At 44.7% G+C, this 23,275-nt stretch overlaps 1 protein-coding gene across 1 annotated transcript in view; it reads left to right on the forward strand.

Moving 5' to 3' along the window:
• Nucleotides 1-17,480, forward strand: part of PREX2 (phosphatidylinositol-3,4,5-trisphosphate dependent Rac exchange factor 2) — a 436,082-nt gene extending 418,602 nt beyond the window's left edge. Inside the window, exon 40 of the mRNA XM_077492842.1 lies at nt 14,685-17,480. Within this exon, the coding sequence (XP_077348968.1) occupies nt 14,685-14,730 (46 nt within the window). The 3' untranslated portion in view covers nt 14,731-17,480. The remainder of the gene's footprint in view (nt 1-14,684) is intronic.
• The last annotated feature ends 5,795 nt before the right edge of the window (nt 17,481-23,275 follow it).

The raw sequence follows: 23,275 nt of genomic DNA on the forward strand, positions 1-23,275 counted from the left end.
GCAGCTCCCACCCTCTGTTCAGCACTGCTGTGTCTCCCACTCTGCATGCCAAAATAAGGTAGGAAAGGTCAGAGCTTCGGGGGAGGCCATGTAATGTGCAGGGGTCCAGAGCTGTGGGGGGCTGCGTAACATGCAGAGGTGCAGAGCTCTGGGGGGGACTGTTTAACATGAAGGGGTCCAGAGCTGTAAGAAAGGGGGGCTGTGAAACATGCAGGGGTCCAGAGCTGTAGGGGGGGCTGTGTAACATGCATGGGTCCAGAGCTGCGGAGGGCTGTGTAACATGCAAGGGTCCAGAGCTGGGAGGGGTCTGTGTAACATGCAGGAGTCCAGAGATGTTGGGGGGCTGTGTAACATGCAGGGGTACAGAGCTGTTGGGGGGCTGTATAACATGCAGGGGTCCATAGCTGAAGGGGGGCTGTGTAGCATGCAGGGGCCCAGAGCTGCGAGGGGGGCTGTGTAACATGCAGGGGTCCAGAGCTGCGGGGGGGCTGTGTAACATGCAGGGTTCCAAAGCTGTGGGGGGGCTGTGTAACATGCAGGGGTCCATAGCTGAGGGGGGCTGTGTAGCATGCAGGGGCCCAGAGCTGCGAGGGGGGCTGTGTAACATGCAGGGGTCCAGAGCTGTGGGGGGCTGTGTAACATGCAGGGGTCCAGAGCTATGTGGGAGGGCTGTGCAACATGCAGGGGTCCAGAGCTGCACGGGGGCTCTTTAATTTGCAGGGATCCAGAGCTGTGTGAGGGGGGCTGTGTAACATGCAGGGGTCCAGAGCTGCGAAGGGGGGCTGTGTAACATGCATGGGTTCAGAGCTGTGGGGGGTGGGCTGTGTAGCATGCAGGAGTCCAGAGCTGCAAGGGGGCTGTGTAACATGCAGGGGTCCAGAGCTGTGGGGGCGGGGGTTGTGTAACATGCAGGGGTCCAGAGCTGCAGGGGGGCAGTGTAATGTGCATGGATCCAGAGCTGTGTGGGGGGCTGCGTAACATGCAGGGGTCAAGAGCTGTGGGGGGGGTGCTGTGTAACATGCATGGGTTCAGAGCTGTGGGGGGGCTGTGTAGCATGCAGGAGTCCAGAGCTGCAAGAGGGCTGTGCAACATGCAGGGGTCCAGAGCTGTGGGGGGCTGTGTAACATGCAGGGCCCCAAAGCTGTGGGGGGCTGTGTAAGGTGCAGGGGTCCAGAGCTGCGGGAGGGCTGTGTAATGTGCAGGGGCCCAGAGCTGCGGGGGTCTGTGTAATGTAAAGGTATCCATAGGTGTGGGGGGGTGTTTAATTTAAAGGGTCCAGAGGGGCGGGTTCTGTGTAATGTAAAGGGGTCCAGAGGTGCAGTTGTGGAGAGGGGGTACACAGTAGTGACAAAGACATATTGGGGGTTGCAGAGGTATGCAGGGGGCACAGTGGAATGTTTTTACCTTTTAAAGTTGGGGGGGTGCCAGATATAGACTCTGCCCTGGATGCCAAATGCTCTAGGTGCACCCCTGCTTATACTTACCTTCCCTCTGCTTCCCCATCACTCCATTTGGCTACTGGACACAATGTAAAATACCTTGCAGGAGGGTGGAGAGAGAGTGTGCTCTGTGCCACTACTGTCAGAATACGTCTCGGTTGGGGGGATTCAGAAAACACTGATCAGCACTGCAAGCCGATGTTACATGTTAAAACCATATTTAGGGTATAACATGTTACTTTGTAGCAGTCCCATGCACACCCCCACCCCTGAGCGCCCTTATAGTTAATTTGCTCTTCCTGCACATCAGTATCTGTCTGTCCATATGGTACAGGCAGACAGCTATACTGAGTGTATGCAGGAGTCTGACATTGCACTCACAATCCACTGATCATGTGTGTAATGCTTTGCCGGTTGCCGTGTAAAAAAAATAATAAATGCACATTTTCTTACCTGCAAAATCATGTGCACGTATTATCATTTAATTAAGGCTAGGTTCACATTGCTGCGATGCGGGAACGCCGCGAATCCGCGGCGTTTTCCCGCATCGCACACCTCCCGCCGGCAGTTCACACTGCCCTATGCGGACGGCTGGGGGTGTCAATGTTATGTTAATGACACCCCCAGATCCGTCGGCATATCGCAGTGCGATCTGCCGACTCGCACAGGAATCGGATCGCATGGTGTGAACCCCCATGCGATCCGATTCCGTTGCGGACCCAAAAAAGGGTCCCGTGCGAGTTTGCTGCGGGACCGCTGCGAGTTCAGCCATACTATCTGTATGGCTGAACTCGCAGCGCTACGGAGATCGGATGTGATTTGCTGTGCGAATCACATCCGGTTCTCCCCCCGCAGCGGTGTGAACCCAGCCTTAAGGTGAAATTAGTCTTTAACTCTTTTGAACTCCACAGCTGACTGGAGCAGCAACAGCTGGAGGGCAATCAATAAAGTACCCGAGCAAAGCAAGTTAACACCACAAAACTCCATTATGGCTTTTTTATGGTGACTTTCAATCTAAATTTCTTTGATGTAAAATCCTTTTATAAAAACACCTAGAAAATGGCTAAAATCATAAATTATTATTATTTTATCATTCTTAATGTTTATATGCATGTTTTCATTGTTTGTTTTAATGTTCTGAAGTGACAAATAAACCTTTTGTTTGCCTTGAAATATCTTAATCCTTGTTCTAAGTTGGGTTTTCTAGGTATATTTTTATGTTAATGTTGAATCAGTGGTGTAACCAGTGCCATAGACATCTATACAGAGCTCTATCAGTCTTCCCATCAACCAATTTAATTGTTTCCCTTGTTCTCCTGTGTGCTATGTGTTCTTGGAGCACTTAAGGGTCTTCCACCATGGAGATGGTACCATAAGCAACAGTGTATAAAGATGGCTATTTCGATTCTTAAAGTGCTCAGAGGGACTTTTATTGATTATAATCTCCACTGTACATATTATCCTGCATGGAGTTCACATGTACTGGTGTAATTGTTGTGGGCAAAGACTCTTAGATGATATAAGAGATAAGAGAGTGATGACAATGTATGCCTAACTATATGCCTTTTGGATTCTGGGCATGGAGCAAAAAAGTTAATTCTGAGCACTAACACCTGTGTGCAAGCAACACAAAATACTGTTTAGAGTCAGTGGGATTTCTTATTAAATAGCCAGAGAATGGTAGACATTTTCATAGCACAGTCCATCATTAGAGGACTGGAAGCGGAAAGCAGTATTTATCAGAAAGCTAGAAATTAATCTGCACAATAAAATAGCTGGAACTGAAATATAACCAGTGAATACCCAGCTCTCATGTTTCACCTTCATGCGGTCTGCAAGAAACTCTTTTGATGATTTTATTTTATGTCTCGCCATCTGTGCGGGCATCTAGAGAACACTGATTGATTCATTCCAGCAGCAGGCTAGAGTTGCAGCAGAGGACAGCATACTAGAAAACTGTTTAAATTTCACAATAAATTTTAAAAAGTTTCCTATAAAACATTCATAAAGTAAAATATATTACACTTTTTAGATCATACTGTGCTTATGGACAGAAGATAAATAACAAATAGCAAGTAACAAAATTCATAAAACAGTTTCTAGCTAAGGCAGTGGTTCTCAACTCCTGTCCTCAGGGCCCACTAACAGGCCAGGTTTTATGTATTACCTTGGGGAGATGCAGACTAGAATACTGCAATCACTGAGCAGCAAATGATATCACCTGGGATGTACTTCAGTTATCCTGCAAACCTGGCCTGTTAGTGGGTCCTGGGGACAGGAGTTGAGAACCACTAAGGTATGTGAGTAACCTAATATTTTTGAGAATACATATTAATTAATGTCAATTTTTTACTGTGTTTGATTTTGTTTAATAATTTTTATTGTTAATTGTCCCAATCTAAACCTAAAGTATAACTAAACCGAAGAACAAAAATTCAATATTTTGCAATTTACTAGTCCTTAGTTGTGGTGTCTCCTTTTTTCAGGCCTTTGCCAAATATTTTTACCTGGGATGTCCTAGGGTAGTAACATAGCTTACTGTATCTATGTTGTAGTAATGCTGTCACCCTAGGCTGCATACTCTTAGTTTGGACTACAAAAACTGCTCATTGGCGTAACATACATGGGGAGATGTTGTTTAGTCCAAAGAGGTAAACTGAGCATGGCAGATGCCATTGCTTGATATTCCAGTGCAACAGAGCAAGTAATGCTCAGGAAGTTAAGAGCTTGCTAGATTTCTTGCAGGGTTATCAGGTATTTTTCTATAATTGTAACATTTTAAGGAAACAAATTATGGAGAGGAAATGCTCATGTACTGGACAGAAGTACTGCATTTTTTTAATGAGCTGATAACTGAACAGAAAGAAGTAATCTTTAGCATCGTAGTTATGACTATCAGTCACCACCATGCATGCTGGATGCTGGATTGTTGTTGGCTGATTTGGTAAAGTGGTGATGATGAGTGAAGATACCCATCACTGAAAATCACATATCCAGGTATTATAAGCTGAATTCTGGTGCTCCTTATAGGTTGCCACCCATATCACCCAATGTTTGACTGCAAGTTTCACAGCAATTTATTTGGATATCCAAAGGCACTCTAATGGAATTACATGGTGGTTAGATGTGCAAGTACAATCCAGCCACTGTCAGGGCATCAAACTACTACTGTAACTACTGTAAACTTGCAAGGTCAGTTATAACAATCAAACAAGTTTGTCAATAGATTAAGTAGGTAAAGGGAAATAGACTTGTGCAAGCTTATCTCATGGAAAACGAATAGATATTGCAGAAGGTTTTCTAATTTATCTAATATTGTTCCCCTGCAAGAGTCCTCTGTTTGAATCTGCCTGTAACTATAGAGATGAGATTGAGTTACTTATATCTCTATGGACTTCCTATTAGTGTAAGTACAGGTTACCAGACCATAAAGGTGATTTCCCATCTGTTACTTTTGGTTACTGCAAGCCTCTACATTGTACACTTTCAATAAATAGCCTCAAATAGCACAAGCCAAACAGTATAAATATTGATCACTAGCTTGACGTTATGTATAGTGATGTGAGTATACTAAGGCTGGCAAAAAAAACTAAACGGATTCCCCCAATCATAAACACAAGTCTTCCCTGCTGTGCTATTGTATTCTGACAGCGGGGACTACTTCAGCTCCAAAGTTGATTGAAGAAAATTTTTCCAACAATTAGATCATTAGATCGACTTCTCTGGACCAGGAACAGCCATAAATTGATTGAAATTTCATTGGGATCCCGGATGGTAATAGAGTTTGAGCTGTCTAGCCATCCAGCCTTAACAATCACTACTCTATCTTTGTATATAGCCTTTCCTAGGCTCCACTTCCACCGGATGTCTTGATAACAGGCCCAGACCTTAGGATTTTGAGGCCACCTCAGTGGCTTAGGCACATGTAGAAAGTCCCAGATGATATCATCTTCCCACTGAGTGTGGGTGGTCTCAATGATGTCCATGATTTCCACAGGGACATAAGGATAGTCCAGTCCCCATTATAAAGTGGTTTTATTCTGAACCTCTCATTGCAGATGGAAAAAAACTGGGAAGCTTCTTGAGCCTGTCTTGTTCAGGTGGGACACACACCTGTGGGGACCTGATGTCTCACTCTTTATAGGCCATTTTCTGAGCCTGAGTTCTGGCCCAAGTGTCAGATGGCCCTGACTGGATACTGTACTGGATATAAGCTAGATTCAACTGTAACTCTTCTGAACTGAATAGCAGCTGCTCCACCCAATCAGCTTGCTCTGCTTGTCCAAAATAAGTGGATGTTTCAGGAAGTCTGACTTGCCGATCTTTTTTATCAAAGTTGTCACCCCAGTCCCATTCTGCTTCTGATCCACTGGCTGAGGAGTACATGTCCAAGCCTGCCGCCAGGGACCCATACTTTGCTTGCAGCTTAGGGGTCTCCCAGTTGGGTTTACCCCCACTGCCACTCCCCACTGGCTCACCTGATGAAGTGAAGTCAGCTGGCTCCAGCTCCTTCTGTGCTGGGGTGACAGGGTGTATGGGAACAGCTGCCTTCTCCTTGTTTGCTCCTGCCGAGTAGCGCTTGTGGGCATTGACCTTTGCTCCTGCTGGACAGCACTGACCTTGTTGTAATGGCTGTGCCTGAACTACTCACGGCGACGGGCCTCCTGCTCCTGCTGCGGGTGTAGTGTCGCATGCCCAGGGGACCAGTGACACAGACACATCTTCCTCAAATGCTTTCCGATCTCCTCCTGTCCACCCAGATTCTTCCTCCAGTGCGATACACAATCCTGTCTGCAGGTTCCCCTAAGCAGGGAAGAAGAAAAAATATATACTGCCCCTTCTAAAGGCCAGCTAGTAATTGCACCCGGCTTGCTTTTGTTTTGGCTCTGAGGGGGTGAATAGGTATAGGTTACTTATTTGTCCCTTGAAATCCTGCAGCATGTTAGTGACATGCCTTCTACAGATCCCATTTACTTGGCAGGGTGTGTCATAGATACAACTAAACAGGGTGAAGGTCCCTCTTTCCAGTTCCTGTTACTTGCTTTCTCTTTCCTCTCTCTCTCTCTGCAGAGGCAGGGCCCACCATTACAGGGGTCCCTCTGGGACTCTGGATCCTGGATTCTCCTCTTCTGGCCAGGCTCTCCACTCTTCACCTACTGGGCAGAATTTCCTCCAGGGATTGGTAGAGTGCCTTTGAATATGTGAGCTGCCATCTCCACCCCTCCGCCCACTAAGTTTTGGATCCTTCTAGGAGCCTCCAGAAGCCAGGGGGAGGTGGCTGAGACCCAGCCCCCAGAGCCTGCAAGCTAAACTCAACATGACCCCAAATAACTCTGGCTTCATAGGCTACAGTGAAGCCCAAAATAGGCATGTATAATTTCATGCTAAGATAAATGGTGGCTAGCACAGGTTTACAGATACAAAACCTTCAACAAACACCAATACACAATGTCCAGTGCTATCATAAAAACATGAAAACAGATAAAGAGATTATATATATATATATATATATATATATATATATATATATATATTGTAATGTTCGGGGGACCAGGTAGATCGCAGGACACAGGCTTTGCTCACAACAAAGGGTTTATTAAACTTAAATCGCTTTACAGCAGCCAAAAACACAAAGGAAAAAGTTTTTAGTCTCACCGACTTGCACAGTTCAGAATAGCTGTCTCTATCCAAACAGAGCTTGATCTTGCTGGCAGGTAGCTTCCCCTGCCAGGAGCCTTCCAAACAGGACACTGCTGTCCACTTCAGTTGCTGTAACCCAGAACAAACACCAAACACCATCCACCATGTGTTCTCCACTCCTCCACACCCATCTACAACTTCCTGTCTTGCTTTTTAAAGACACTTCCTCTAACAGGTGGGTTAATCAATTTTCATTCCCTTAAAGAGAGCACAACCCAAACAGAGGGGAAATATAGCGTCCTTCCAGGACCCAGCCACGGCATCCATTACATATCCCCCCCCTGTGCCCCAACGCCAAGGAGGTGGAGGCAACAGTGGAGCTCAAACAATGGACTCGGGAGAGGGCATCTGCATTTTGATGCAGTCTCCCGGGCCTATGCTCCACCACAAATTTTAATTCCTGGAGTGCCAGGAACCACCGGGTAACCCTGGCATTAGTCCCTTTTCCCTGACTCATCCATGTTAAAGGGGCATGGTCAGAAATCAACCTAAACTTCCTCCCCAAAAGGTAATATCTGAGGGATTCCAGAGCCCACTTAATGGCCAGACACTCTCGTTCAATTATGGCATAGTTTTTCTCTGCTGGTGTTAACTTCCTGCTGAGGAAGACTATCGGGTGTTCCTCGCCATGAATAACCTGTGACAACACCGCTCCCAATCCTACATCGGAAGCATCAGTCTGGACAACAAACTCTTCTGAAAAATTAGGTGCTACCAGGACAGGGTGTTGGCACAGCGCCGACTTGAGCTCCAAAAAAGCCTTCTCAGCGTCTGCATTCCACTCCACCATGACCGATTTCCGACCCTTAGTCAGATCGGTCAACGGAGCCGCCAACGTGGCGAAGTTGGGTACAAATCTCCTGTAGTATCCCACCATGCCCAGGAATGCACGTACCTGCTTTTTTGTGAGGGGGCGGGGCCAATTCTGTATAGCCTCTATCTTGTTGACCTGAGGTTTCACTACCCCTCTACCCACGATATAACCCAGGTATTTCACCTCCTCCATTCCCAAAGCACATTTTTCAGGGTTTATTGTAAACCCCTCCTTCCAAAGAGAGTCCAGCACTGCCTGCACTTTGGGCAAATGCGATTCCCAGTCTTTGCTAAAAATGACTATATCGTCCAAGTATACTGAGGCATACTTCCGGTGAGGTCGTAAAATCCTATCCATTGCTCTCTGGAACGTGGCTGGAGCAGTTTGCAATCCAAAAGGCATCCTTTTGTACTGAAAACTCCCCTCTGGGGTAGAAAAAGCAGTTTTCTCTTTAGCAGCCTTAGTCAACGGTATTTGCCAATACCCCTTGGTAAGGTCTAACGTAGTGATATACCTGGCTGGACCTAGTCTCTCGATAAGCTCATCTACCCGGGGCATAGGGTAGGCATCAAACTGGGAAACTTCATTAAGTTTCCGGAAATCATTGCAGAATCGCAGAGTCCCGTTGGGCTTCGGTACCAACACAATCGGGCTCGACCACTCACTCTGCGATTCCTCAATAATCCCTAGGTCTAACATCTTTTTTACTTCCTCTGAAACGGCCTTCCTTTGAGCCTCTGGGATGCGGTAGGGCCGGACAAAAACTTTGACTCCTGGTTCTGTGACAATATCATGCTCTACGACACTAGTGAGCCCGGGCAAGTCTGAAAATTTTTCTTTATTTCTCTGCAAGAACTCCTTTGCCTGCTGACTTTGGGTTTTAGACAGGGTATTTGCTACTTGGACACTCTCCACCCCAACCCGAGGCTCAAGTTTTGTACTAGCCAGGGAGGTCGCTGGTTCCCTGTCTGTCCAGGGCTTTAACAAGTTTACATGATATATCTGGAAGGGTTTCCTCTTGCCTGGTTGGTGGACTCTATAATTTACCTCTCCCATTTTTTCTACAACCTCGAAAGGGCCTTGCCATCTGGCCAAGAATTTACTTTCCACAGTGGGAATCAACACTGCTACTCGATCCCCCACTTGAAAGTTCCTAATTTTGGCTGCCCTATTATAGACCTGTCGTTGAGCCTCCTGGGCTTTTTGTAAGTGTTCCTTAACTAGCGGCATCACAGTTCGGATCCTCTCCTGCATTTGAGAGACATATTCAAGAACACTTTTATGCTGGATTGGGTCACTTTCCCATTCTTCTTTAACAAAGTCCAGTAGTCCGCGAGGTCTCCGCCCATATACCAATTCAAAGGGCGAAAACCCAGTGGAGGCCTGGGGCACTTCTCGGATAGCGAACAGGGGAGCTGGTAACAGGCAGTCCCAGTCTTTCCCATCCCTTTGTACCACTCTCTTGAGCATAGACTTAAGGGTCTTATTAAAACGTTCTACCAATCCATCTGTTTGGGGATGGTAGACCGATGTGCGCAGCTGTTTAATCCGGAACAGTTTGCATACATCAGCCATAACCTTCGACATAAACGGGGTGCCCTGGTCTGTGAGTATTTCCTTGGGAAAACCTGTCCGTGTAAACAACTGGAATAACTCCCGTGCAATAGCCTTAGAGGAGGTATTCCGCAGGGGTAGCGCCTCAGGATATCGAGTGGCATAGTCAAGGATCACTAGTATGTAAGAATGACCTCGAGCCGACTTTACCAAGGGACCCACTATATCCATGGCTATCCTCTCGAATGGGACCTCAATTATGGGTAGAGGGACCAACGGGCTCCGGAAATGGGTCGTCGGAGCGGTCAACTGACAGGTGGGACAAGAGGTACAGTATCTCCTTACCTCTGCTTTCAAGCCTGGCCAGTAAAACCGGTCGGCGATCCGTGCCTCCGTCTTTTCAACTCCCAGGTGTCCCCCTAACACATCATCATGGGCCAGGTCCAGGACCTTGCGTCTATATTGTTGGGGTACCAATAATTGTTCTACCACATTTTCTCTCACTTTAGTAACCCGATAAAGCAATTCATTACATATTGAAAAATGTGGCCACCGCTCATTAGCACCTGGCTCTTGGGGCTCCCCATTTATTACTACAACCTGTTCCCGTGCCCTGGCCAAAGTGGGGTCCTGCATCTGGGCAGTACCAAATGCCCCCTGGGGAACACCCAAATCTGGAAAGTCAGGGGTAGAGGCCATTTCCTCATCGTCTTCCCCCAGCATTACCTGAAGCGGGGAAGGTTCCCCCCCCTCAGTGTTCAGGTAGGTCTGAGAACCCCACATATTGACATCTTTAACAGTATCAGCACTATTTTCATCATTATTAACCAAAGTCTTGGCGTTTTTATCAACTGGGTCCATATTATGAACATGTGGCATCTCAGGGTTATTACCCTCTACAACAGGAACAGAGGGACTAGTTTCTTCCCAGTCTCTGGACCTTTCAGATAGTTCTCCTTGTCTCCAAAGTTTTGCAAATAATGGACAGTCTCGTCCTATGATAACGTCATGTACCAAGTTCTTTACCACCCCCACCTCTTGAGTACCAGTGCCACATGCTGTGGAGATGGACACCGAGATGAGAGGGTACTCTCTAGTGTCCCCATGAATGCACACAACCCGCAAAATTTTGCTTACCGGACCGATCTTCCCAATTACTCTAGGGTGAACCAGGGTTACCATGCTTCCAGAGTCCAGCAAGGCCCATGCAGGGTGGTGGTTCACTTGGACTTCACACTCAAAATTCCTCTCTCCAAGTTCAAGATGTGTTGTACACGATTTATGGGCATAAAAAGACCCCCTCCGAAGAACCCCACATTCCATGGGTTCTTCCTGCAATGGGCAGTGGGCCCGGGTATGGCCCCAGGCATGACATCGCCAACATTGTACATCCCCTCCTCTCCGATCAGGAACAGGTTGCTGAGGGGGTAACGGGTGTGACTCTTGGCCTTCCGGGGTGTTGGTTCCAGGGCTCCTGGGGACATCCTTTCGAAGGGCGGCAGTTGGTCGGAAGGGCCATGGCAGACTGGGCCCTTGACGCTTGGTGGGGCCAAGCAGATCCTCCACCACCGTATATCGTTCCACCATCTCAACAAGGCCGTTCGCGGTTTTGGGGTCTCCATGGCTGACCCACCGTTGAAGGTCATCTGGCAGTGACCTTAAGTATCGGTCCAGCACGACCCGCTCCACAATTTGGGGGACGGACAACACTTCGGGCTGCAGCCATTTTTTTACTAGTTGCACCAGGTCATGCATTTGAGATCGTGGTGGCCGGTTTGAACGATACTTCCATTGGTGCACTCGTTGGGCCCGAACGGCCGTAGTCACCCCCAACCGAGCCAGTATTTCTGCCTTTAGTTTTTGATAATTTTTAGCATCTTCTGGTGGTAGGTCAAAATAGGCGTTTTGAGAATCTCCGGTGAGGAAAGGAGCAATTAAGCCGGCCCACTGGTCCTGGGGCCACCCTTCTCTCTCTGCCGTCCTCTCAAATGTTGCCAGAAACGCCTCTACGTCATCACTCAGGGACAACTTCTGCAAGAAATGGCCTGCCCTTATGGTCACCTGGTTGCCAGGGGCAACGGCCACTTGTTCACGGCCCTGAGAAAGCTGCTGCACTGCTTCTTTTAAGGCCGCCATCTGATCCTGCATAACCCCTTGTTGGGTCGCTTGCTGGGCTGCTAATTGGGCCACCAACAGGCGAGTATTTTCTTGCTGCAAAGCCAGTGCCTCGTTGTGCTGCGTTTTTTGTACCTCCAGCTGCGTTTTTTGTACCTCCAGCTGGGTTGCTAAGCGCTGATTAGCTTCCTCATGGCGGGTCTGCGCTTGTATATTTGCCAAGGACAGCTGTTTAATTAGCTCCTCCATGGTTTCAGCTTTCCGCAGTTGTGCAGCTTTAACCCAGGACATAAATTCACTGTACTGTCCCTTTAAATGTCAGTTCAAATCCACAAAAAAAAAAAAATAGCAAGAAAAAACGCCTGTTACTTTGTCCTGCCCGCATTCGAGCACCACTTGTAATGTTCGGGGGACCAGGTAGATCGCAGGACACAGGCTTTGCTCACAACAAAGGGTTTATTAAACTTAAATCGCTTTACAGCAGCCAAAAACACAAAGGAAAAAGTTTTTAGTCTCACCGACTTGCACAGTTCAGAATAGCTGTCTCTATCCAAACAGAGCTTGATCTTGCTGGCAGGTAGCTTCCCCTGCCAGGAGCCTTCCAAACAGGACACTGCTGTCCACTTCAGTTGCTGTAACCCAGAACAAACACCAAACACCATCCACCATGTGTTCTCCACTCCTCCACACCCATCTACAACTTCCTGTCTTGCTTTTTAAAGACACTTCCTCTAACAGGTGGGTTAATCAATTTTCATTCCCTTAAAGAGAGCACAACCCAAACAGAGGGGAAATATAGCGTCCTTCCAGGACCCAGCCACGGCGTCCATTACAATATATATATATATATATATATATATATATATATATATATATATACAGTATATCTAACAATCAAAGCAGTATTTTCCATAAAACAATCAGTGCTGAAATGCTCAAATTTAAAGTCCACAAGATTGCAGGAGGTGTTTCCAAATTCCAATAACAGCACCCAGAAATTCAATAGAACTAAATCCATAAAGGATATTCCAGAGGCCCAGAAGAGATAAGAGTGATATTGGGTGCTTATTGGAATAAGATGACTTTCAAACTAATGAAAAGCCAGCAGCGCTTTAGGGATAAACCCCAAACAGAACGGTGATGAATGGGATAGCACTATAACCACTGGCTTCACTCCAACTTCACTGCCATTCAGTAGAAACATGTAAAATGGCAGTTTTTTAATACATTTTTCTGAAGATGGGAAAATGCACTTGCATTTAACATAAAATAAACTGGCATTGAAATTCCAGAAGCTGCAGCAATGGTAACATCCACAATGCATTTGTTCTGGCAGGCGTCCGCTGTGCATTGCGATTTCATGTTAGGTCCAGCCCAACATGTTTCATCATACGTTTGATGTTGTCAGGGACATGGAAGCATATGCGTATCAAAGGTAATAATAGAAGGGCTTCACTGGTGTGCTTCTGGAAGATGGATTAGAGAAGCACACCATCTTCCAGAAGCACACCAGTGAAGATTTCCTATATTTCCCTTTGATACACATGGGCTAGAGGGTAGTGTTTTTGTATGCAGGGTGACACCTCTTCCCAACATTTTTTAATTTTAGGACAGTACCGCCACAAATGAGGGAACCACACTTTTTATAAACAGCCCCTCCAGCAGTTTGGGGATACTCTGGGGAAAATTCTAGCTAAAAAAGCAGGGGGTTAAAACCAGCGCAATATAAATCTATAATATGATTCCTGTGTCTTTTGTAACTGAGTGGGTGATAATGTAAAACTAGGCACACACTGGCCAAAAATCAGCTGGTGCAGCAGGAACTGGCCGACTTTTGGTCAGGGTGTACAACTGTTTTTCCAACAGAAGCCAGTCAAATTACAATTTTTTTATTGAAGGGACATGTTGGAAAACCTGCATCCTATCAGCCTGTCCCCTAACGTCATATTTGATGAAATGCGTAGGGTGTGGCTAAACTAGATTATGCTACGGGGCTGCTTTGTGTCTCCTTTCTTTTTACTGAGAAGTTGCTCAGTCAGATAAGATTGAACCAGGATGTATCAACCCTTTAAGTGCTGATTGGTCAACATATTCCCATAAGAGGCTGAAGTGTGTTCTTGGGTAATCTATTATAGTTTTTTATGTGTACTGATTGAAGATTGGAGCAACACTGCTTTATGCAGACTTTTGAATTGCTTTCACAAATTATTTTATACATGTGTGATAATTTAAAGTGATTGTAAACCATCATTTATTTTTTAAATAACAAACATGTCATACTTACCTCCACTGTGCAGTTCATTTTGCACAGTGCGGCCCCGATCATCGTCTTCTGGGGTCCCATAATGGCCCTCACAGCTCCTCCTGGCATCGTTTAACCCCCTAGGAGAAGTGGGGGTTTACCTTGCGGGCGTGCTCCCGAGTCCAGCATTTGCGTCCATAGACACAGAATGCAGGATTCGGCCCCGCTCCCTGACGCCCACGTTATTGGATTGGATTGACAGCAATGGGAGCCAATGACTGCACTGCTATCAGTCTATCCAATCAAGAGCTGAGAACCCCATGAAGAGAAGGTGAGTGCATCTCCGGTGTGGAAATTACGGGGCTCAGTTGAGTAAAGGGGGGGCTGAGGGGTTGGTCACTGTCAGAAGTTTTTTCACCTTAATGCATAGGATTCATTAAGGTGAAAAAACAACACAAGGCTTTACATCCCCTTTAATCTTTATTTGTTTAACACGTTGGTGGGATTTGGAGCTATTATGTGTTCCCCATCTCAGTGACGAAACAGGGCTGAATCTATCCCTGAATTTGGCCCTGAAATGGAGCCAAAGACGCACAGTGCAGTGCGCTCAGCCGCCGCAACAGAGATATGCAAACCGGCTCCATAGGGAGCCAGTCACATTCTCCTGCTAAGCGAATTGGATGCGGTGGCCTGTATAAAGGTCTTCTATTATTACAATATAAGTTAACTTTATTATAGGAGGTTCATAATATACACAGTGAATAATGTACACAGTGTTTAGAGGTAAGCATTAAAAATCAAATTTATATTTTTTTTATAGGTTATACAAGCTATGCCAACCTCCGCCTGCTGATGACGAGCCCTGAATACACCTACATTGAAAGGAAACTTTTTAAACTCACAATTCACTTCATGACTGCTCTTGTACATATAAAGTCGATAGGAGACCAAAATGCTGCATTATTCATGTGGACAAGGACTACACCAGCGGCATAAACTGTACACTGGAATCCCATTGGATGAAGCACTTAAGCGTTGTAAAAATTTCAACATGAACACTGTACAATGAAAGAATTTTAAATTGTGGATTCATATACATTTTCACCTATAAACAGGACTTTTTTTTTTTTTTATGTTATCAGTAAAAATGGAAATGCTATACTGCAAAAAGGAAACATTTGTACCCACTTGCCATAAATAAACAGCAACCTATGTTATATATGTGATCATTCTGTATAACAAGCTTACAAAAACATTGCGTACTGGCATTTCATTAATAAAAATTTAAAATATTTTTTCAGCTGGTCAAACAATTTCAAAAGGACATGTAAAATATAGTGTTTGTTTAATTAAAAGACTAACATGTTAATAATGTAAGGCTCTTTGACCTTTCCAATAAAATATTTCAATAATCAATTTAATATGCAATATTATGGTATGAAACTGTCACCTTTAGTTATTATACATGCAGAAAATAATTTTGTAACAGGGATACTCAAAATGTGTTACTTTCACCTTAGGCTATGAGAAAAATTGTTAATCTATCTCTCTGTGCATTTATTTTAATTCACATTGGATTAATCGTTTTATAAATGTTGTAATGTCTTGATTTAAAGGCAAATCTGAGTGTAGGCAGATGACATTAAAATGTATGTAAATGCAACATTTTCTTTTTGTTTCAGATAGGGTAGGAAATGATTAGAATGCCTGTTAACTGTTAAGTTTTGTTGCTGTCTCTGTTTCCCCTGGGGAAAATTAACCCTCTGACAAAAAATGAGAAGAAATCCAAACTTTTACCCTTTTTTGTTTTACAAGAACAGGAGATAAAGGGAAATCCTCCAATGAGGATACTTGCACCTGTGACAGCTCTCTAATATGAAAATTATTTTTAATTTGGGGAGATTTTTTCTCATTTCCTGTGGTGTTCCTGGACAGGATGTTAAGGTAAATCCCCCCTGCAGTACACAGACGGCAAAAATTAACCTGATCAGTTTAACTATTTTGGCTTTACATACATTTTAAAAGAAACTTGCCATACCAGAATCTAGGGGGCTGCCATTACTCACCTCCTCTCTTCAAAATGTTATCAGTCTGGCTGTTATCCTACCTTCTGGTTTCCAAACTTTGCATTACCGACCTTCTAATTATGCAGATAATTAATGCCAGAGAACAGTCATAAATAAGCCTTGACTTCTACATACTTGCTCTGGGTCAACTAAAAATTAAAATGAGGGAACCCAGAGGATCAGCATAACGATCAGGCAACTTGCATTTTTAGAATAAGAGGTCTGTAGTCATAACCTTTTTGTTTCTCTTCGAACAGAAACTTTACACCCAAAAACCAAAAAAAAAAAAATTATATTTATATAGTAAATATAACAGATACCAATATTCAAAACAAAGAATATGACATTTATTATACAAAGACTGAAACTGGAATTTTTTAGATGTATGTCATTTTGTTACCAGCCAATGCAAGGAAAACAAGGCAGCACAATAACAGTGTGTAATTTTATTTTATGAATTGACTAGACTGGAAATCATTTGTGTGTTGCAAAATAGCTAATATGATTAAAATCTATTTTGTATAAACCAATTTATTAAAGTTATGTAAATAATATACAGAGGCCATGTTACTCATAAGCCAATCATTTAATCAAATCTGCTAGTTGCAATGTATCCCTCTTAACTTAGCACACATTTGTTTTAAATGTTTGATAAAAAATACTTTTTTTTGTTAAACTATATCTTTCCTTTCTTCTGTAGAAATCAAATACTGTAGCTTGTCATTCAACATATGGTTTCCATGTAAAATAGTTATTTATATTCCATTCAGTGTGTTGAAAGTTAATTTGTATCTAGCATATAGAAAATTGTGTATAAAACATAGTAACTAGTATCTAGTAGTATTTTTACAGATAAAAATATTTTTGTACAACTTGTCATCAAAAAAGGAAAAATTAAAGTGAACCTGTCCCTTGTCCATTGAAGGTAAAGTAACAGGCTCCCTGCTTAACAGGCCTTTTCTTCTGCTGGTACTTTTACTTTCTTCTCCACCACCCCTTCTGCCCACTAAATCCCTTTCCCCATAAATTCTGGGCCAGATCTCAGCTGGAGCTTGAGTAAGGCTAAGGGACCTCTTCCTACTCTCACTTGAAAGTGTTCAGGTTTAAAGATTGGCTGATCGTGAATAAGGACGCTCTTCCTGTTTGCACAAGATAGCATTCAGGTATGGCGATTGGCTGATTAGGCACCAAGTATTGCATTTCAAAAAGAGCGGCATGAGTAACATGGTCCCTCTAGCCAGTACCATTTTTTCCACAGGTGTGGTAAGAAAACTGGGCAGTTGGGGAACATGAGCAAGGTAAATATCAACAGCGGAGGGGACCTGTTATGTGGAAACAAATTATTTTGTCCTAAATGACCATAAAGTCTAGATTTGTCTTGGCAAAGGGAAAGGTTTTATAACCATCTATGATTTTTTTAAATGAATATTTTTTTGTAGTGCATTATAAACAGGCAGCTACTAAATGCACCCACCTGTTTACAATTCATCCTAAACAGTCTTCAACTTTGTGTACTGACTGTCTGGACATTAAAAATATGTTTAATCACGTTTTTTTATTATTATTTTGTTTCTTATTCCCTGAGAACATATGCACATGTATACTGTAAATAGATAGAGATTAAACCAAATATAACTGCATATAAAGTAAGATTTATATAATGTAAACTTCCAATCAATACAATATGTGGACATGTCATTTGTCTCAAATATGTTATTTAAAACATTTGAAAAAAATTGAATGTTTCTGAAGAACTACGCCTTTCAATGTACTACACAGTGGTTTTCTGTAAATTTTCTTTCGTTATATACTATGGTCAGGACTCAAATAATTAAAATTTAAAAAAAATATTTTTTTTTTCAGTCGGGTAAAAATTAAGTATTTTGTATTCTCTTTTAGCAGGTGTTCACATACAGTAAAAGCTGGCCATACACCAGAGGAACTTTGTTTGAAAACCTTCAGGAACATTTGCTGGGCCAAATCAACTTTCCTTTTTAACCATGGTGACAGCAGAGTGGAAATATTTTCACCAGTTTCCAGGTTTTATTGTCAAAGCTTAATTGAACAAGCTGAAGTGAAAATCTGATTGGCCACCATGCACAACTGTGCCAGATTTTGCACTTTCCCATTTTAGTAAATCAATCAAAGTGTTTTCAAAACTCAATGAATCATCAAATGTGTGATTACTCCCTCGTCAAGGTGCTCAGTACAAGGTTTAATCAAACTAAGGGAGCTGGCAAACAAGATGCTGTGTAGTCTGCTTACCCATAATGCTCTGGGAATCCTTTATCATGTCTTAAATGTTATTTTCCCTTGACCCAAAAGGGCTGTTTGTCACATATCCATCTCTCTGTGTGAACCCGTGGGTTCAAACACCAGCTAACAAAAGGTAGGCGCTAGAGAGGCTTCTACTTTTTCTGATGAGAACCTGCCAGATGTTCAATCTTGAAAGAAAATCTTAAAAAATCAGGCACCAGCATTTGACTTTTGAGTTCTTTTTATTTGACCTCAGCAATCTATTGCAGAGGACTGTGGTCTATGATTAGTCTAAAGAGATGTCCCGGTAGAGAGAATTGGAAAGCCCTATAAGCATTATTGCTCTACAATGCTAAAGTTCCTTTTGACTGATATCAACTTTCAACTCATATAAATGTAGCACCGGCTCCTGACGAGCATGCCCTATATGTTTTTGAAAATTAATATTCCTGAAACCACAGTTGGGTTTTAGGGCTAATTTTGACAAATTATGGTTTCAGTACCGGTCTGGCCGGATTGCACTGAGTTCTCCTTGGCTGCAGGTGTCGCTGTCACCACCGGCAAGTGGTAGAGAGCAGTCTGGCTGGGTGTATTGAGTGCCACGTTTTCTCAGAACCAGCCCAGTGGGAGTGTTCTCCTGCTGTGCACTCTGGAAGGTGGTATTTAAGGTATTCACATCACGTGCTTCAGGGTTCCGGTCCAGAAGATCTTTTCTGTCTTTTTGGTCCTGGTCCTCCTGACCAGCCCCCATGCCCCTCCTGGCCTGGGGTGCGGATCCATGCACTTCCAAGTCTCTTGGCTGGATAGCCTGAGGCAAAGTAACTGCAGGGACAGGCCTGACTAGATATCGAGGCCTGAGGATTCAAAGGTGGTCCGGTGCCTTCTCATCTTAGGAGAGGCCCAGCGACTGGAGAAGCATCCAGGGGAGGACTCTTGAGGAGGAGGCCATACATAAGGCTGGTTTCTCCGAAGGAGCCTGGAGGCTCAGTTGAAGGACACTTCATGGACTCACACTCATACGGTATCACCGGACCAGCTGAGAGATACTGGTACCGTGTGATAGTTCTCTAAATTTGTCTATGACCCTCGGTTATGTTTAAGTATGTGGCAGAGACTTTTCTCAAGTAATTCAAGTTCAAGTCTGTGGCAGAGACTTTTCTCAAGTAATACACGTTCAAGTCTATGGGAGAGACTTTGCTTTACTTAGCACCCTAACAGCTGCTAGGCCTAGTGAGAGGAGGTCTATCCGGAGGTTGTGAGAATTCAGCTGTGAAACGGTTATTCTCTGGATTTCTTCTATAAGAGACTTTCTATTTTTGCAGTCCAAAAGTACCTGAACTTTCTCCTAAACCCTCTACCCTTCATTAAGAGACTGTTTTATCTTCTAAATAAATAACCCAAAGGAAGATCAAGTGTCAGTTTCTGCATTTCTTTAGGCCATCTACCACAGGAAACCCTAGACGGAGACGAGGTCAAGAAGGTAACGGTAAGTCCAATAAAACCAGCAGCTCCTTCGAGGGTCAGTGCTACATGTGGGGGCTTGAGTCCGGGATTTACCATTACCCCTCGCAAAAAGAGTCACGTGGAATCTACATGGTAGAGGGTTATTATTATTTTTTTCTGCAAGGAATGATTGACATCCACTGTTGGCAAGTAAACTGTGGGGGGAGTTGGAAAAAGCCAGCGAGTTGCGTGACCGGAGGAGCCAGTGGGAGGAGTCTTGCCTGTTTCTTTTCCCTGCATGAGGCACCACGTGAGTGTGTCGTATGAGAAAGAGGAAGTAGGTTGTATTCTGTTGTGGAAGAAGAGGAAAAAATAAAATGTTCCGAGTGCCAGGGACATCGTCCATTATAGGACCCAGGATGCCTTGAGTGGGAACTCCCACAAGTGTGAGACTGCCTGGGACCGTATTGACGGATATGTCGGGAGACGTCGAGGCCCTTGGAATACTCTGTGGAAAGTACGAGGGACTGGTCGCAAGTCCCCAGCCATTTGTTCGTTGCCTTCAGTGTGGAGAGTATTTGTTCAAGGTGGAACAACCCATCGTGCCGCCTAAGGCGTACCACATGGACTGGACCACGGGCATTACCACCGAGGAGTCTATTGTCTACGCTCCTGTGGTGAGGCCTACAACCTCTACATTGCCTGCTGCTGTCAGTGTCCCGGAGGGAGATGTTGTTACTACTGTTACCGGAGGAACTACTCCGGATATCATGGACACAACTTCGTCCACCGTCACCACCACTACCCTGCCTGCCTCAAAGAGAGTGGGCTATGTCTAAGCTTCCTGTGGCCGCAGTAGAGGACCAACCCAGACTTTACCTGGATCAGAGGAAGGAGATCGTTCCTGAGAAGTCCACCACAGTTACCGGTGATAAATCTGGGGAAATAGTTTTAAACGGGACTGTACATAATTACTTGCCAGCGGAGGAGTTGGGAGATTCGGAGATAGATTCCCTCTCCGATGCAAGGGATGACGATCTGTTTAAGAGTTTGTCCCAGGAGATGTTGTGGGCAAATGCGGATGATGTGGCCGCAACTTGCAGTGTCTCTGGCTGGTTAGCCTTTAATTTGAGGAGTGCATCGCCTCGGGCGGGAACCCCTAATACTATAGACTTAACTTTGCCAAAGCCTGTTAATTTACATGTAGCGCTGACATCCTTGCCTATTGATGTAGTTATGTATGCTTAATGTAAGGTTTATGGACATTACTGTGGTTTTATACCAGAGCCTTCTAGTGCTCAAATATGGGTAACGCACCTGTTTATTATTACCTCAGAACAACCTAAAGACTTGTACAGGAAGTGACTGTGTTGGATTCTGAAGGTTGACCTTGTTAGCCGGGAGTCCGTGTGACCTACCCATGAACACTCTCTTACGCAGTGCATGCTGGGTAGGGGATAAAAGGAACCAGAGCAGCCATTTTAGGTCTCTTGGGACCATGCTGCCTTCCTGTGCGGATCTGTGGGGAGGTTTCCTGGAGACAGCAGCCGACAGCCATTGCAGAGCGCGAACCTGTTTGTTTGTGAGGTGACCTGACAGAGCCTGAAAGACGGTGACCAGATTGAGAAGGTCCAGAACCACTCATCGGAGAATTGGAGGACCGGATTGATTCAGCGAAGCGATACAGAGCATCTGGCCTAGCTGATGGAGAGGCAAGCTACAGTCATCGGACCAAAGTGATCATGCAGAACTCTGATCCAGTTGGTGAGCGGGTTACGGCCCACCATTTGTTAACCTTTGCACGCAGTTAGACTCACAGACAGGCCTCACTGGAACCTGCAGTTCCACAGGGGAATAGCAGAGCAACTGACACTGAGCAGGCTTGAGGCCTATCTACCTTGGCGCCTCAAGTGTTGTAAATAAGTTACTTGAGTTGCACCAGGAGCATTTTCAGATTAATCCTCCATGAACTTTGGATTACAAATACAAAGGAGTGACTTTAGCTAGCGAAGAAAAGAAGACCCCAGATAAAGTACTTTAACTGAGGCCTCACATATAGCTTTTAAAGCAGGGGGATCTCCCAGGTTAATATATATAAATATATATTTTATATTGTTTTATATTGAAATATATTGTGCTGTCGTCCTACGTTGGGATGACAGCACAATCTCTGTAATCACCTGTTTAAAGATTTTGCAGTAAAGATATTTCTGGTTAAGTATCCAGTTGTGTGGCGTACTGTTTTTTCCCCACCAGGTGGAGCCAGTGGATCCTGAGGGTATAATACAGGTACTTTGCATTGACTTATATTGTACTGTATTACATTGCACCACAGCTGTACCAAGGGGATTGAGTCAAGTGAGTTGGGTCTCTTGGTAGAGTGCAGGCCCAATTCAAACCAGCAGCTCCTTCAGGGGTCAGTGCTACACGTGGGGGCTCATCTGGGATCCTGTCACTCTACTAGCAAGCCTGCCCCTTGGTACTACCATGGATCCTGTCAAAACTGTCCAATGGTGTAAAGCAGAAGGGACAGGCTCAGAAGCGAGCGTGGCCATCGAACTTCCAGAAAGCGACTGGGAGAGAAACAGGTCAAAGAGGTGGTAAAAGTATTGTCCCCAGTCAAAAAGGCTTACATGGTCGCAGTGAAAATAGACCATGGCACCGGTTGCACCTACGCACTGATAGAGTGGGGACAGGACGTCCCTGTAAGCTTCCATGGTGCCAGTATAAAGTTGTCTGAAAGAACAGAACTCCAACTAACACACCCAATCAAACAAAAGAGGGACTCTCCCAGCCATAAGCAGTTGGAACCTTTAGATGGGAAAGTCGGGGCCTCTGGTAAATCACAGGTGGAGCAACAGCTGGCCGATCTAAAGAGACAGTATTGTGATATACAAGAGAAGTTTCAGGAGACCTCCAGGTTGATGGCCGAACGCATCAGTGGGATATGTGCCTCTCTGGAGGATCAGACAGATGATCAGGTGACGCCTAACCCTGTGAAGGCACAGAAAAGATGCACTCCAGGTCACTTGCAGGAAGTAACTATCCAGAAAAATGTCCGCATTGACGGTCAGATAGGAGAAAAGGGACAGAAGGCAAAACTGTCTTACACCAGTCTCCTACACCAAGTAGAGTTGGGGTTACAGAAAGGATATCTGGAACCCGAAATTAGAGAGGCTGTAATCCATGCTATCAGCCCAGGTTCAAGTGTCAGAGACATGTTAGAGAGAAAGACTGGAATGGCCTTGAACCAGTTAATGAGGATACTGAAAAGTTACTATGAGGAGGAAGACACTGCTGAACTGTATCATAGACTAATGAATATAACTCAGGATAGTAAAGAGACTCCCCAAAACGTCCTATTCCGGGCTATTGAGCTCAAAGACCGCCTGCTGTCTGCAAGTCAGGAAGAAGGAATTGGAGAACACTTTGGAGCGGAGTTAATTCAGAGGAAATTTCGGAGACTACAGGATTGAGGAAAGATAATATCAAGATGGCTCTGAAGCAGTATTTGGAAGATCCCTCCACTCCGGATGAGGTACTCATTGAGAAGGTGAATGAAGCAGATAAGATGGAGATGGAGAGGGACCAAAAACAGAGGAAGCTTCAATCCCCTAACACGTCAAGTGCTAAAGTGCAGCAGGTA

Source organism: Lithobates pipiens, unplaced genomic scaffold, assembly GCF_037356315.1.
Source record: "Lithobates pipiens isolate NorthernLeopardFrog02 unplaced genomic scaffold, aLitPip1_a1.2 Scaffold_19, whole genome shotgun sequence".
Lineage (NCBI taxonomy): Eukaryota > Metazoa > Chordata > Amphibia > Anura > Ranidae > Lithobates > Lithobates pipiens.